This window comes from Ursus americanus, chromosome 9, assembly GCF_024610735.1.
Source record: "Ursus americanus isolate L20-20 chromosome 9, mUrsAme1.1.p, whole genome shotgun sequence".
Lineage (NCBI taxonomy): Eukaryota > Metazoa > Chordata > Mammalia > Carnivora > Ursidae > Ursus > Ursus americanus.
The window spans coordinates 33,767,183-33,783,651 of NC_142135.1; the positions used below are offsets into that span (position 1 = coordinate 33,767,183).

The 16,469-nt window shown below is 39.3% G+C and overlaps 1 protein-coding gene across 2 annotated transcripts in view; it reads left to right on the forward strand.

Annotated features, from left to right (window-relative positions):
• UBR5 (ubiquitin protein ligase E3 component n-recognin 5) overlaps positions 1 to 16,469 on the forward strand; it is a 134,503-nt gene that overhangs the window by 32,927 nt on the left and 85,107 nt on the right. For both annotated transcript variants that reach the window (XM_087864682.1, XM_045805836.2), the window contains exons 2-5: positions 9,123 to 9,167; positions 9,539 to 9,620; positions 10,081 to 10,157; positions 11,130 to 11,249. In XM_087864682.1, coding sequence (XP_087720808.1) covers positions 9,123 to 9,167; positions 9,539 to 9,620; positions 10,081 to 10,157; positions 11,130 to 11,249 — 324 coding nt within the window. The remainder of the gene's footprint in view (positions 1 to 9,122; positions 9,168 to 9,538; positions 9,621 to 10,080; positions 10,158 to 11,129; positions 11,250 to 16,469) is intronic.

A 16,469-nucleotide genomic window follows, 5' to 3' on the forward strand; every position in this document is an offset into this window, starting at 1 on the left:
ATTGTCATTCAGGAAGCTGACAGATGGATTTTCCCTCTATAAAAGCCGTCATTTGTGTGATTTGGGGTCTTTTAATAGTAAAGTCAGATGTTTGCTGCTAGGCTTAGATCTCTTTGGGTAGGCAAAAAGTGAGAAAAGTCAGACCACTATTTTAGAAATTGTAAAGTCAATTTAAAGAAATAAAATGTGCTTATGACTTATGGCTGAGCAAAGATATATTAGGGATCACTGTACGTGCTGAGATTTGAATTATAAAACTGAGCAGATTCCTCTTCACCAAGCCAGATACCTTTTTAAGGGGATGGGAGGAGTATTCCATATCGCTGGCCTCAACCCAGGTGCCTGCAGGTGCCAAGGACCTCTAGGTTAGGGTACCTCTCGTCACCATACGGGAACAGAAGGGCAGTTGCTCGATCTCATTTTTCAAAAGAAGCTAAAAACCTGAAATTCTGTGCAAAATTCTCCCAAGTTTAAATGTTGGCCAAGAATTTTTAAAAATCTTTAAAAAATTTAAAATGCCGTGTGATTCAGTATCATGTGTATATCTGTAGGCTGGCAGTTTGTGACATCTTGAGGCTCCTCCTGCCCCCTTTTAGTAATTAACTGCAGCTTTTGCGTACAGATCTTAAAAGAGGCTCTTCTGTATCCTTACCCCCAGTGCCTCTCTTCATCTGTTGAAACCCCTGGTAGGAGGGCGCCTGCGGGGCTCAGTCAGTCAAGCGGCTGCCTTTCGGCTTAGGTCATGATCCCAGGCTCCTGGGATTGAGCCCTGCATTGGGCTCCCTGCTCAGCGGGGAGCCTGCTTCTCCTTCTCCCTCTCTCCTCCTCCCTGCTTGTGTTCTCTCTCTCTCTCTCTCTCTGTCTCTCTTAAGTAAATAGAAAACCACTGGTTAAGTCAGTTATAGTCACTTAATGTCTTTCATGGGATTTTAATACTATCAGGGAGACACTACTAAAAATATTAATATGCTTTATGCTGCTTCATGCTACTTTATGGTGCCATTTTATTTATTTATTTATTTTAAAGATTTTGTTTATTTATTTGACAGCGCGAACACAAGCCGGAGGAGCGGCAGCTAGAGCAGCAGAGGGACAGAGAGAAGTAGGCTCCCCACTGAGCAAGGAGCCCGATGGGGGACTCGATCCCAGGACCCTGGGATCATGACCTGAGCCAAACGAAGGCAGACACTTAACCAGCTGAGCCACCCAGGCGTCCCTGTGGTGCCATTTTCTATCTAAACAGAATCATACATGGGTAGATGATTTATTCAGAGTACAGGGCAAACCGGCAGGTTTTAGTATAAAACAATATGGAAAGTTCATTGATAGGGTTTCAGACTCCACATTGCAGCCAACCTTTAAGAAACTGTCACTTGCTGAGTTTTGGTGTAGTATCAAAGACTATCCGTAATTTTAAAGCTATTTTAAAAGTATATCATTATTTTGGTTGACATAGTGGCTGTATTAGTAAGATGAATGAACGATTACTTATTTTTTCCAACATTGACTTAGCATTGGCTGCTTTAATGGCACTGTGTATTTTTTTTAATTACTTTTATCTGCTGCCTCCCCCCCACCCCCGCCTCCGGTGCATTTTAGAAGAGAGGACTGCCATTCTGAGGGTGGTCTGCAGGCTCTGGATCTCCAAGACCTTCTCATGGGCTCTAAGGTCAAAACTACCTTCATAATAGGGGCGTCTGGGTGGCTCAGTCCGTTAAGTGTCTGGCTTCAGCTCTGGTCATGATCCTGGGTCCTAGGATCGAGCCCCATGTTGGCTTTCTGCTCAGTGGGAGGTCGTCTTCTCCTTCTCCATCGGCCTCCCCCCGCTCGCACGCCTTCTCTGTCTTGCTCTCTCAGATAAATAAATAAAATCTTTTAAGAAAAACTGTCTTCGTAATAATACTGAGACTTTGTCTTTTTCACTGTTCTGAAATTTGTGCTCTTGTTCAAAAGCAACGGCAGGTAAAATATTGGCTTCTTAGCACACATCAAAGTAGTGGCACCAAACTGTATTGAAAATTATTGTATTCTTCACTTTTTTGCACTTGCAGGAAAAGATAGTTTTCACTCAAGGGTGTCTTTGATGAAGTGGTAAAAATACTAATTTTATTAAATCTTAACCTTTGGGTATACGTCACTTTAATATGCAGTATGACAAAATGAAAAGAACCTTGGCTGTCTTGAAGAAAAACACTTCCGCAGTTGTTTTAGATGCAAGCTGAGCTAGCTGCTTTCTTCAGGAACACTTATTTTACTGAAAAGACTTGGGTATTTGACAGATGTTTTCTCAAAAATGACCATAGTGAGCCTGTCACTTGAAGGAAAACAACTGAGGTTGTTTGTTGCCAGTGATAAAATTAAGCTTTCGAGCAAAAATTAGAATTTTGGGAAATTTGTATCCATCATTGTGAGTTAAACAGACATGATTTTGAAGATCTGCGTAAGTCAGCAAAGCCATTATTTTCCATATGACCAGCACATGCTGTTACAGACTTGCACATGGGCAAAAGATTTGATAGGATTCCGCAGATTTCACATTGCCCCCAGCCTTTAAGGAAGAATCACTTGTCAAGTTTTGGTGTAATATCAAAGAAAATCTACAGTGATCTGTAAGGGGTAGTGAAATATCGCTCCCTTTTCCCGCAAGTGATTTATATAGGGCCAGCTCTTCTCGCAGACTTCAGCCAGAACAGTGTACTGTGACACGCTGAATGCAGAGCAGGGCTGAGCATCTGGCTGTCTTATATTAAGACCGATAACAAAGAGGTCTGCAAAAATGTCAAACGGTCCCCCATCAGGAATAGTTTTTGGGAAAACAGTTACTTTCCATAAGGTAATTTTTGTCTGTGTAATGAGTTTATTATTTTTGTAAGAAATATTCAAAAAATTTCTTGGTACTTAATATTATAAATATCAGTGTTTGTGACCCCCATAAACAAAAGCATTTTGGGGTCCTCAATTTTTTAAAAGATTTTATTTATTTGGAGAGAGTACAAGTTGGGGGGGCAGAGAGAGGGAGAAATAGGCTCCTATGTGGGGCTCAGTCTCAGGACCCCAGGATCATAACCTAAGCTGAAGGAAGCCGCTTAACTGACTGAGCCACCTGGTGCCCCTGGGGTCCTTAATTTTTAAGAGTGTAAAGTGGTTCTCAGATAAAATTTAAAATTTTGAAGTACATTATGAGGGGTCAAGAAGGGAGGCTTTTGGGAAGACTCTTAAGGAATATTTGGGGAGGTGAAAAGTGTGCATCCAGAGATTTTGATTTACTTTTAGAGAAAACCCTTTTATAGGAGATACAAAGAAATAAACTAAATGGTCTCTGTGTTCTTGAAGCCTAAAATCTTTTGTTTCTGGTAAATTTTTAGTCTCTCTTTGGCCTTTGCCGTAACCTTATTCCTTGGTTACTTAGTGTTAAACTTCGAAGTTTTCTGTAGTCAGCTGTGACATGAGAAAAATTAAGGACAAAATAAGAGTTTCTAATACAGCTAAATTTATTTAGTTTCTATTACTCTAAGATTATGGCCTCCTTACATTTTTGCTGTGAAAATGAGGTGTAGTGATTTTTTTTAACGTGTGTGTTGTCCGTATAGCTACCTTGCTTCTCTCATTATTCATCCAGCTCCACTCCCATTTACTGTTCTGGAAATCCCGAAACTGGGGAACCCATGATCAGGGGTACATTCAGATAGAAGCAGTACAAGATGGATTTCAAAAAATGTATCTGAAGGTTGGACGTCTTGAAGTCAAATTTCAGACCTCCAATGAGTCATAATCACAGAGATGGAGAGAATTATCCCTGATGTGTTGGTGCTTCTTGCCTGCCAAGACAGCCCTAATCTTTCCAGGTTCTTGCCAGCCATCCTCAGTCCCATGGGTCAAGGTAGCTCTTAATATTTAAGTCATAACACAGAGTTGGGTAGGTAGCAAGACAGGTTTTATCCCCTTCCTAGAAAAACAGATCCCCAGTGTAGCCTGAGAAGACTCGGTTGACCCCTTTCTCCCCAGCACCTCCTAACGACGCTTCCCCGTAAACACGCCTCAGGTGGTTTGCTGTCGGCTTGCCCCAGGACTGTGTGGAAAGGGGTTCGGGGTTGGATGCTCTCCGGGCTGGATTGAGTAAGGCAGCACCAGAGTTCATTTATCTGGTGGGGCTGGGAATGTGCCTACTAGATGCTGGCACAGGGAATGACCGTTTGAAAATAGCCTCTGCAGCTTTGCCCGAAGCAAAGCCTCTTCTCCCAGTGCCAGTGGGACCGCCGCACGATTGCTGGAACTTATTGATGGACTGACACGTTGTACTGAATGTTGAACAGCTGACACGCAGAGTTCAGAGGTGGCCGTGTGTAGTATGGCGTGACATTTGTCTGAAGGAACAATGCGGAAGTTACGGACTGAGTGCCTGTCCTTAGGGAAGTGCAGGGTGACATAGCAGAAAAGACCTTAAGTTTGACTCCTGTCTCTGCCGTCCATCTAGCAACATCGTTGCTTGAAGAAAAAAAAAAAAAAAGTTCACTGCTTCTTGAGTTTTAGGCTTTAATAAAGATTTAGAGTTTCCTTTTGGGGAGATGCCAGAAGTATTCTTACAGTATTTCTTTTCTACAAGAAAACAACCTGGGCACGGGTTTTGAGTGTGTGATGTAGCGTCGTAGGTAACCTTTACCGCTGGCTGTTGTTCCTTTGTATGGGTTAGTAAGCCCTTTCCTCCAAAATTAAATGATACGGGTATGTGAAAGTTTTATTCCGAGGATGGCTAAGTAGAGGTTGGAGTGAGGTCACTTTAAAGGCAGGTTGCTAATATGATTGGGTAAGTGGTGAGTTATTAAATATTTTCTTTATGTTAACTGGTCTGCTTATAAGAGCTAATATGGGCAACTATCCTAAAAGAAACCTGTATGTTCGTACTTTTCTTAACCTGTTTTAAACTTCAGTTTGAGGTGGAAGACTTGGGGAGTTAGTTTTGTTGAGATTGGATCAGGAACCTGTTCTTCCTCTGAAGTGGATTGTACGCGAGTATTCTGCATTGTTCGCTGTTGCAGCTGTAGCCGAAGTCGTGTAAGAGTGGGGAAGGGGGTTGTTTTCGCCTGTCCTCCCTGGCTCTGGAGCCAGTTCAGACGGAAACAAGTGAATGCAGAGTAGGCACGAAGGTCCTCTAGGAGGGAGAAGCTGTCGACTTCTGTAGGAAGAAAAGTAGGGCTGTCAGGACAGATTCATGGAGGAGGTAACATTTGAGCTGGGCCTGAAATAAGCAGGAATGAGACTGGAAGAAATGAACTGGTGGCAGATTTTGTCACTTTTTCCCCGTTAAGGTGATTGCTACTAAACATGAAACATGGCTGGGTGGGTGGGGGTACCCGGGCTTACACTTCCATATATGCTAAGACCTTCGTCTTGTAGAAGGTGGGGTGTCAGGAATGTCTCTATGTCCTGGAGAAGTGAAGCCTTTTTGGGATCTAAATGTACCTAAATTTTTTTCATTTTAGAAATACAGCTAGAAATCCGTCAGGTTTCATTCAGTTTAGGGGTATGTATGTGTTAACATGCAGGTGTGGTATGTGATGGGTAGACAGAGAATTCTAAGACTAACGGACCCGCATGATGCTATTCCCAACTGAGGATCGGTGAGAGGATGAATTATCTTTGAAATTATAATGTTAAATTTGGGAAAAAGGAGACTGGACTTATAGGGGATTTTTAGGGCAGCGGCGAAACATGTTAGATTCCAGCAGGTTATACTTTGATTTCTTGTCTCTTTTTAAACATTAGTTTGCTGTTACCCTAGGTGCTTTAAGAAAAAAAAATCCGGTCCCTGGATCTGTAAAAGTCCTGTAAATTTAAAGGAATGAAATAGGTTATTGAATTGGAATATAGAATAAATCTTTGGTGTAGGAGTACTAAGGATTGTCAGAAGCTTATTGCTAACCTATCCATTGTGTGTTACAGCCACCTCACAAAGGCTTTCCTACCTGTCCCTGAATGAGATTAAATGCTGAGTTATGAGGTTATTTTGTTATGTTATGCTGTACTCTTAAAATTGTTTTCCATCACAACCACATGTAAAGATTTATTCTGAAATGGAATTTGGTGAGTTCTAGGGGAGTTTTCCTTTTATTTTAAAAACAAGGGAGACTTTTGTTCATGTTGCTACTAGAGGAAATAATAGTTAATGACTTTAAGCATTGTAAGCTTTTGGGGAAAGATCCTTTAAAGTAGACGAGTGGCTTATAATTACGTGAAGACATTCAGTAACTTAGTAATTGAATGTGATCTTCATATGCAGCGATTCTGTGGTTTCCGTGTCTGCTGAGGACTCTAATGGTAAAGGGGGAGCTACATACTTGTTATTTTATGGTTTCTTATTTGTGGGTTTTTTGTCACTATTGTCTGGGATTTATGCTTAGGGGGCCAATTTAGTCCTGATAACTGTTTTGAGATTTGCAAGCATGATATATTTTGTGTAAACTTGGGGAATTGAATTTAAGAAATTAAAAAAATTTGGTATTTGGGAAAACAATCCTAAATGACCGTGTAAAATCAGTTTGAATATGAAAGTTTCAGATGGGTTAGATGAAATTGAATATGACAGTAAGTGCTAATCCCATATAAACATTCTATATGTATCCCCGCTGATCTGTTTGCTTTTCAAACATTCATAAGAATTCCAGGACTAAAAAGAACCACAGATGACTATTAATCTTCCCTTACATAGATGAGAACCTGAAGCTTAATAGGCTCAAATGAGCCCGGTTGGTACTAGATGAGCTGGGAGTAAGCTCCAGATTTCTTGTTACCCATTGGGCATTGTTTCCAGTACAAATGGGTGTATATTTCAGATGTGGTTAAGAGTCCACCATGATTTTTAAGATCAGAAAATTGAATTGATGGGAGTGACCATTTCCTCTGTCCCCTAGTGGCCTGAGATTTGCTGTCCAGTTCTTGACTTCATACTTTTAGCGTTTTGATGCTTTCAAAAAGCTTATTTTAGTGTCATAAATACTGTTTAGGTGCAATGGAAGGCATGAAAGCAGCATTTAATTTTTAATCAACGTTATTGCCCAGTTTTAAAAAAGCTTTGACAAATATATTTATCCGCCCGCCCCTCCCCTCCCCACAACTGTATACTTTGTGAAAGCTCTCAAGACCATGTTGGGCGAAGAGAAAGGAATGGGAATGAATGGTTTAGTTGTGTGCAGGAAAAATGTCCCTTCTTGGAGTACTACTATGGTTTTGGGGAAGTAAACCTTTCTTAGCCTTCTCTCTCCAGCTCTCCTCCTGCCTTTGCTCCAGGATTCTGAAGGCTGTTGTGTGGAGCCTCCCAGTTTATTTGACCCCCATTTTCTAGTTGGCCTTCTCTAGAGCTCATGAATCCCACACAGTGCATTACTCTTATGGCATTTTATCTTTTCTCGGAATCCAGAAATGTGCCTTGTAAATGAGCAAACTGGGATTTGGTGGAAAGACTTGACTTTATAGGCTAAGGAAAATACATTTTTGTTAATGAAAGTAAATGCAACACCAGGCAACAAAATGAAAATGTATTTTATGGGAGGCCAGTTCACACATGGTCAGGTTCTGTTCTTTAGGAATGAGAATAAAGTCACTAATGAGTGGGAGAGAAATTAAGTATGGCATCATTTTAAAGTTATTTTTGCTTAGGAGTAAGATTCAGAATTGGAAAGTAACTGTGTATATGTTAGTGTTTGAAAGGTGCCTCCTCAACATTAAACAGAGGATAGAATTTATAAGGATAAAATAAAGTTGAGAGACAGTTGTGTCCTACTAGAATCTCTTACTGAAATAATTAGGTCATTTGCCCATATATATATAATATATGATTTATGGCAGCTTTGAATCCTAAAGTGGCTTTAAGCTGTGATTTATTTTTGGAGTATGTATAGCACTTTCATCTGTTAGTACAAATGATTGAAATTTGATTTTTTGTATTTTTGTCACTTTTCAGAAAGCAGAATTCATGGAATTTCCTATTTAAAAAGTTTTTTTAAAAAAGATTTTATTTGACAGAGCGAGAGTGCATCGCACGCACAAGCAGGGGGAGCTGCAGGCAGAGGGAGAGGGAGAAGCAGACTCCCCACTGAGCAGGGAGCCCAATGTGGGGCTTGATTCTAGGACCCCACGATCATGACCTGAGACGAAGGCAGACGCTTAACCGACTGAGCCACCCAGGCACCCCCATGGAATTTCCTGTGGATTTAATATTTTAATTTTTTTCTATTGCTTTCTAAAATTCTCTTTTTATTTTTAAGAGAATTATTTATGAAAAAATTTTGAAAGACCAGACAGTTGTTTTGGTAACTTGATAGACTCAAACTCTTAACAGTCTCTGCATTTGATTACATCTTTACATTATAAAATGAGTTCCTTAAGTTGACCAAAGTGTCTGGTTTAAATGAGTATTATAATATTTTGTATTAATCCAAGGCTGTTTTCTTGAGATAAACAGCCAAATCATAATTGATAATATGAACTAATATATTTCAGTTATGCAGCCCTTTGAGACTTTCTGAAGCATATTTGATACTCTTGTAGAAATGGGGGAGGTGTTATCCTTGTTTTATAGATACGGGCATGGAGGTTTTAATTTGTATAGTTTTGTGTCAGAAGGCCCTTCAGGAACTTGAAACTGTGTCTTAAGTCAATTAGGCTTTCAGGCTATTTCCTGCCCCATTAATGTTAAATTCTTAATAGATTTATGCTACTCCAGTATCTTCATTTTATGGTACACATGCACATTTAAGGATCTCTTCTGGCATATATAACACAGTGTTTAACAAGTGCCTTCCGTTGGTGTTGGTTCAATTACCAGTTCTGTTGCCACTTTGTGTATTATAAATACCAGGAGCCTCAGTTTCCTCATCTGTAAAATGGGACTAATATTATTATCAAAGTTGCTAATGGGGTGGTGAGGGAAGGGAATTGTAGAGTTGACCAGGGATATTTGTTGGGACAAAAATCAAAGATAATATAAAAGACATTCTTGCCATAGCAGATTTTTTGTATACTACCGTTAGAAATCACCAAATAATGATACAAGTACCTATCAGAACTATTTTGTTTGAAAATACTTTATACATGTGGTTTATTCATATTTCATTTTGTTTTTAAAGGTTACGGGAAGTTTCCGAAAAACTGAACAAATACAATTTAAACAGGTAAGAGTTTTAAGATATTTTAAATTTTCTGAAAAGAGCATTTTTTCTTTATTAGGAAAAATTATTTAGGCAGAAGCTCCCAGGAATATTTTAATCTATCAACTTTTTATGAGTTGGGTTCGTTTGAATAATAGGTTCTATTCATACTGATTTTTAAAAAATCTGGCATACCAAGGACATACAGTCACTGTAAGAATATCATAATTAATATTTTTCAATTATTGCTTATTGTGATATGTAAATATTAATTTTTAAAAACAGGTTTGGCCAGCTCTTTTTACCTTTGGTTAATCAGATAAAAACAAACATACCAACCCTAGAATGTATTTGCCATTTAAAAAATAATTTTGTTTGACTTTTTTATTCCTTAGCCACCCCCCTTTGAATGTATTGGAACAGGCTACTATCAAACAGTGTGTGGTAGGACCAAATCATGCTGCCTTTCTTCTTGAGGTAAATTGTTCACTGTAAGATACAGAAATGAAAAGGGACTTAAAATACAGTCATGTATTATCATGTATCTTCCTTTTTAACCAGGCAAAATAGAAGTTTCTTGGAAGAGTTATTTCAGAGATCACCCAGTTCCATTTACTTACTGTGTACATTCTCTGTCTCAGAGAAAGCTTCAGTGATTTACTACAGCTTGAAACCATAGTACTGGAGAAGTTCCTGATACCCAGTCATTTCCTTACTCTGAATTCTGTTAGAGATACTTTAAATTATTTTCACTGGCATCCTGATAATGTAACGTAAAATATACTTCCCCACGTCAGGCATGAGTGCATTCTGGAAAGGAACTTATTTGTCGTCTTCTGTATTGACATCGATGGTGACATAATCTGTTTATTGAATACATTCGTATTTTAATACACATTTTTACTCTGGCGATTTCTTCTATTTTCTTGGCTTTTAGGATGGTAGAGTTTGCAGGATCGGTTTTTCAGTACAGCCAGACAGATTGGAATTGGGCAAACCTGATAATAACGATGGGTAAGACATTAATGCCCTTTCCATTTAATAAATATTTAACTCTTAAAAGGTATTATATTAAACCGTGTTTTGATTTTGATAGCCTTCAAGTTTAAAAAAAGGCATTGTAGAAAATGAGGCACTTAAAATAGTGAAATGGTTATCTCGTAGTTTGATTTTAATTTTTCTGCAAGCAGTGATTTATAGTTAAAATACTAGTATTGAAAATAGCAGAGAAGTCGGTCACTTAACAGCAATTGAGTTATCAGAGAATGATTTATGTATGTGGTAGGTCCCAAGTCAGATCTGTTCTTTGATTGAAATGTCTTTTTAGATCTTTTTTTTTTTTCTTTTCCCCAAGATTTTATTTTTAAGTAATCTCTATACCCAGTGTGGGGCTTGAACTCACAACCCTGAGATCAAGAGTCACATGCTGTACCAACTGAGCCAGCCAGGTCCCCTTCCCCACCCTTTTTAAAGTAATACCTATATCCAATGTGGGTCTTGAACTCAGGACCCCCCAGACTGAGTCACATGCTTTACCGACTGAGCCAGCCAGGCGCTTCGTGTTTTTTCCTTTTTAGTGTTTCCAAATCAAGTAACTCAGTTTGAAATTGACAAGGGTCTTTAAAATTGTGGTTCTTTATAAATGATTACATATAAAAAAGCATTGCTAGATAACGTATGATGAATTTCAGTTGCCTGCCTCTAAGGAAAGCATGATTACTTTAAAAAATCTAAAGAGTAATTCGTTTGCAGTTAAGCCATGCAAACGCTTTGAACCAGGAGGGAGTGCTGGATTGCTAGGAGGCTGTAAGCTGTTAGGCTTGCTCTTTGACAGGAAGGACACATTCTAGGAGAAGCAGTCGGAGAAGAGCGAGGCTGGTGTTTCAGCACAGTCACTTGCAGAGTAGTGAGGCCGGGAGTCCCAGGCTTGTGCCTAGCGAGTTTGGGACTGTTCTGTGACTGTTGTACCTTCTGTTTTTTTCCCAGGTCAAAGTTGAACAGCAACTCGGGGGCGGGGAGGACATCGAGGCCCGGGAGGACAAGTGACTCCCCATGGTTTCTCTCAGGTTCTGAGACTCTGGGCAGGCTGGCAGGCAACACCCTCGGGTAAGTTGTGGTCAGGTGATGGCCTGCACTGGTCTGGGCTGGCGCTCTGTGAGTGCTCTCACTCGGAGAAATTGCTTTCTGTATTACCCAGCGGTGCAGTGAGGAAACTCCTGAACTCTGGGCAGGCGTTCTTGTTGCTCATGGCAGGGCACCGTGATAAAAATAACCCATGCAGGCTAATTACAATTAACCCAGGCTCTTGCCCTTTTAAAAGTGTCTGATGTTAAGATGTGTTTGTTTTATCGTTTACCATGTCACTTATGTTATTTCAGTTTTTCAGTGGTGCCGATTTTGGTCTTACTTATGCTAAGTCCAGGGTAAAAAATCTAAAATTTCTTTCTTTCTAGGTTCCAAATCTGGTAGTTCTTTTTTTTTTTTTTTTTTTTTTTTTTTTTTAAAGATTTTATTTATTTATGTGACAGAGAGACAGCCAGCAAGAGAGGGAACACAGCAGGGGGAGTGGGAAAGGAAGAAGCAGGCTCATAGCGGAGGAGCCCGATGTGGGACTCGATCCCAGCACGCCGGGATCACGCCCTGAGCCGAAGGCAGACGCTTTTTAACGACTGCGCTACCCAGGCGCCCCCTGGTAGTTCTTTTTGAATTAATTTAGTGAGGTTTGAAAATCATGTAATTAAATTAAACCTGACAGCCTTTAATTAAGTTATTTTTATTTTTAAAGATTTATTTATTTCTAGAGAGAGTGCAAGTTGGGGGGGGTGGGGCAGAGAAAGGGGAAGACAAGCAGACTCCCTCCACTGAGCAGGGAGGCTCCCGATGTGGGGCCCGATCCTAGGACTCTGAGAACATGACCTGAGCCAAAACCATGAGTCCGATGCTCAACTGACTGAACCACGCGGGCACGCCAAGTTATTTTTATTTTTTATCAATATACAGTTGACATGTAACATTATATTAGTTTCAGATGTATAGCGTAATGATTTGATATTTATGTATTGTGAAATGATCACCACAATAAGTCTAGTTAACATCCATCACCACACATAGTTTTTTGTTTTTGTTTTTTTAAAGATTTTATTTATTTATTTGACAGAGCACAAGTAGGCAGAACAGTAGGCAGAGGGAGAGGGGGAAGCAGGCTCCCTGCTGAACAGAGAGCCTGATGCGGGGCTTGATCCCAGGGCCCTGGGATCGAGCCTGATGCGGGGCTTGATCCCAGGGCCCTGGGATCAGGACTGCAGCTGAAGGCAGACGCTTAACCGACTGAGCCACCCAGGCGCCACTTTATCACCGTGCATAGTTACAATATATTTTTTTTCTTGTGATATGAGGACTTTAAAGATTCGTTCTTTTACCAACTTTCAAATACGCAATACAGTATTATTAACTATAGTCACCATGTTGTACATTACATCCTTGTGACTTACTTATTTTATAACTGGAAGTTTGTACCTTTTTACTTTTAAATTATTTATAACGTGTATACCTCTTAAACTAGATAATTAACTTTTTCATTTTATCTAAAGTTGGTAAGTTGTCAAATTAAAGAAATCATACACAAATTCTAAGCCAGATGATTTTACTCATTTTATACCTTGATTCTTGAATACCTAGATTTTCTGAAATTACCTGATGAGTGATTAGATAATGCCAAATCAGTCAAGTCAGCAAATGTGCTCAAAGGCTGATCAGAAAAATATAACTAGAAGCAATTTAAATTGTTTCAAAATATGGCAAAAGGAGGAATATTTTAAAAATATTTTGACACTGTGAATTTCTAGGTAAAGTTAGATTTGAAAATTGAGAGCCCCAGATGCTTATTGTTTCTTTGCCTTTTTGTTTTTATGCTGAACTAAGTTTATTTTGAGGTCAGAGGAAGGTCACTCAGTGGAGTACATCCTTTATTTAGCTCCTTCAGTGCTAGACCTATTAATAGGAAACCTAGATCTGGTCTTTATTAAAATATTAAGCATCTCCGTGCACACAACTAACATAGCAGTGTATGATAAAGAATTCTGAAAATGATATATAACAAATGAAATTGTCATTTCATTTAATAAACCTGAAGAAGTTTGATTATGTTTACTTAAGAAGGAATAACTGTTATGTGTTACACCATGTCAAACTATACCTTCTTTAAAAATTTGTTTAATTGCAGGGTCGGCAGACTACAGCCTACGGGCTGAATCCGTTCCCTCTTGTTTTTATTGAAACACAGGCATGCTTGATACTTTACTGTCTGTGGCTGCTTTGTGCTGAGATGGCAGAGATGAGTAGTCTTGACAAAGACTTCAGCCCACAAAGCCTCAATAAATTATTTGCTTGTCTGCTCTTTACAGAAAAAGTTTGCTGATCCCTGTTTTAGCTTATCCATTTATGTAGTGGCATTTGTTAACTAATTTGTACTCTATTTTTAAAGTAAAATTTTTATTTTGAAATAATTTGACTTTTTTTGTTGTTCCTTTTGTTGTTCTTAAAGTACATTACTAATTCGACTTTTAAAAAGTTGTAAAGGGGCGCCTGGGTGGCACAGCGGTTAAGCGTCTGCCTTCGGCTCAGGGCGTGATCCCGGTGTTCTGGGATCGAGCCCCACATCAGGCTCCTCTGCTGTGAGCCTGCTTCTTCCTCTCCCACTCCCCCTGCTTGTGTTCCCTCTCTCGCTGGCTGTCTCTATCTCTGTCAAATAAATAAATAAAATCTTAAAAAAATAAATAAATAGAAAGTTGTAAAAACTTTCACCTAGTTTCCCCAGTTGTTAACATTTTACATAACCACAGTACAGTGTTCAAAACCAGGAAATTAACATGATCAGTGCTTAATCTACCAAGTTATTCACATTCCACTAATGTCCCACTAACACCCTTTTCTCTAGTCCAGGAGTCAGCCCAGGATCCAGTATAGCATTTAGTTGCCATGCTTCTGTAGTTTCCTCTAGTCTGGGGCAGTTTCTCAATCTCCTTACTTTCTGGACCCTGATGAGTATGAAAAATGTCTGATTATTTGTAGAATGTTGAATTTGTCTATTTCCTCATGATTAAACCCAGGTGATGGCGTTTTCTTTTTTCTTTTCTTCTTTTTTTTTAAGTCTTCTTTTTTAGAGTGGTTTTCGGGTTCACACCAAAAATGGGAAAAAGATACAGAGATTTCCTGTATACTCCCTGTCTCTACACGTGTATAGTCTCATGTTATCAACATCTCCTACCCGAGCAGTCCATTGTTACGATTGCTGAAACTACATTGATACATCATTATCACCCAGAGTCCATGGTTCCCATTATGGTTCACCCTAGATGTTGTATGTTCTGTATACAAATGTATAATGACATGTATCCTCCATTATAGTATCAAACAGAGTAGTTTCATTTCCTTAAAAATCACCTGCACTCTGCCTGTTACCCTTCTCTCCCCTCTGACCCCTGGCAATGGCTGACGTTGTTACTTTCTCCATAGTTGTGTCCTTTCCAAAATGTTGTGTAGTTGGAATCCTGTGTCTGGTGTACTGCAGGTTAGTTAGGCACTCACCTACTGAAGGACGTCTTGGTTGCTTCCAAGTTTTAGCAATTATGAATAAAACTGTTAATCAGCATTGTGTGCAGGTTTTTTTGTGGATACAAGTTTTCAGCTCCAATACCAAGGAGCGCAATTGCTTGGAACATATGTTAGGAGTGTGTTTAGTTTTGTAAGAAACTGGCTACTGTTTTCCAAAGTGGCTGTTCCATTTTGTTTTCCCACCAGCAGTGAGTCAGAGTTCTTACTGTTCCAGATGCTCAGGCAAAATTGGTGTTGTCAGTGTTCTGGATTTTGGCCATTCTAATAGGCGTGTAAATGGTATCCAGTTGTTGTAGGTTGCATTTCCCTCGTGGTAAGCGATGTGGAACGTCTTTCTATATGCTACTTGCTATCTGTGTATCTTCGCTGGTGAGGTGTCTGTTAAGGTCTTTGGCCCATTGTTTGATCAGTTGTTTTCTTCCTTTCTTGCTTGCTTTCTTTTTTTTTCTTTTCTTTTTTTTTAAAAGGTTTTATTTATTTATTTGACAGAGAGAGAGAGTGCAAGCAGGGGGAGCTGCAGGCAGGGGAGAGGGAGAAGCAGGCTTCGGGCTGAGCAGGGAGCCCCAGGATGCCCGGGCGGGGCTCCATCCCAGGACCCTGGGATCATGACCTGAGAGGAAGGCAGATGCTTAACCGACTAAGGCCCCTCCGTATGAACTTAGAATCAGTTTATTGGTATCCACAAAATAATTTGCTGGGATTTTGATTGGGATTGCAGGTGATGGATTTTTGTCAAGAGTAGCACAGAAGTGGTGCTGTGCCCTTCTCGGTGCATCATATCAGGTGGCACGCGATGTTGATACGTCTCATCTGGTGATGCGATTACCCCTGATTAGTTAGATAAGGTGATGTTTGCCAGGTTTCTCAACTATAAAGTTAGTATTCTCCTGTGTAATTAATATGTATTCTGTGGGGAGATTTTTTGACTATGTAAGTATTTTATCTTTATGCTTGATTTTAGCATCCATTGATGATTTTTTGCCTTAAGTATTTCTGTGGTGTTGGCCAAATAGTTATTTTTTTAATTTTCCATTATTCCTTTTACACTTATTAATTGGAACTCAAGCATAAGGAAGAATTTTTCCTCCTTGGTCCATTTATTTCTTGTTTATCCTGTTCTGTTTCTCTTCTGTTATTTATATCATGGTCTCATGGATATTTTATTCGATAGTTTATAATTCATTACTATTTATTAGGTTGCTCAAATTGCCTTAGATTCAAGTTCTCTTTATAAATAAAACTTGGATATAACCAATTATAATAGAATGATAAAAATAGCAGTGGAATTTTATGATTTTGCTAATAAAATATGTAACATATAATAATAAACTGTAGTACATTTGATCTTGAATAAAACCCCTGTAGATCTACCCTAAAGAAGATTAGGGCTAATCTTAAGACTTTAAAATGCAGAGAGAAGCGATTTTTGAGTCCCCCTAACGCGTCCTTGCCCACATTGCCTTTCTGCCCACTTCTTTCTGTCCCTTACTCTCTTATCCACACATATGCCCAGAACAAACTTAGCGTGAGGTTTCTTTGGCATTTGATTGATGAGTTGCAGTATTGAGAAATGTCACAAATGTCAAGGTGTCCACTGACTAAGTCATTGCCAGTCGTTTGTTTACCTTTATTTGGTCTTGTAGGTGTCCGCAAAGTGTAAGCGCTTGAGGGCTGATTGTTTCTCTTGGCCTCTGTGAAAATTCCCAGTTTGTT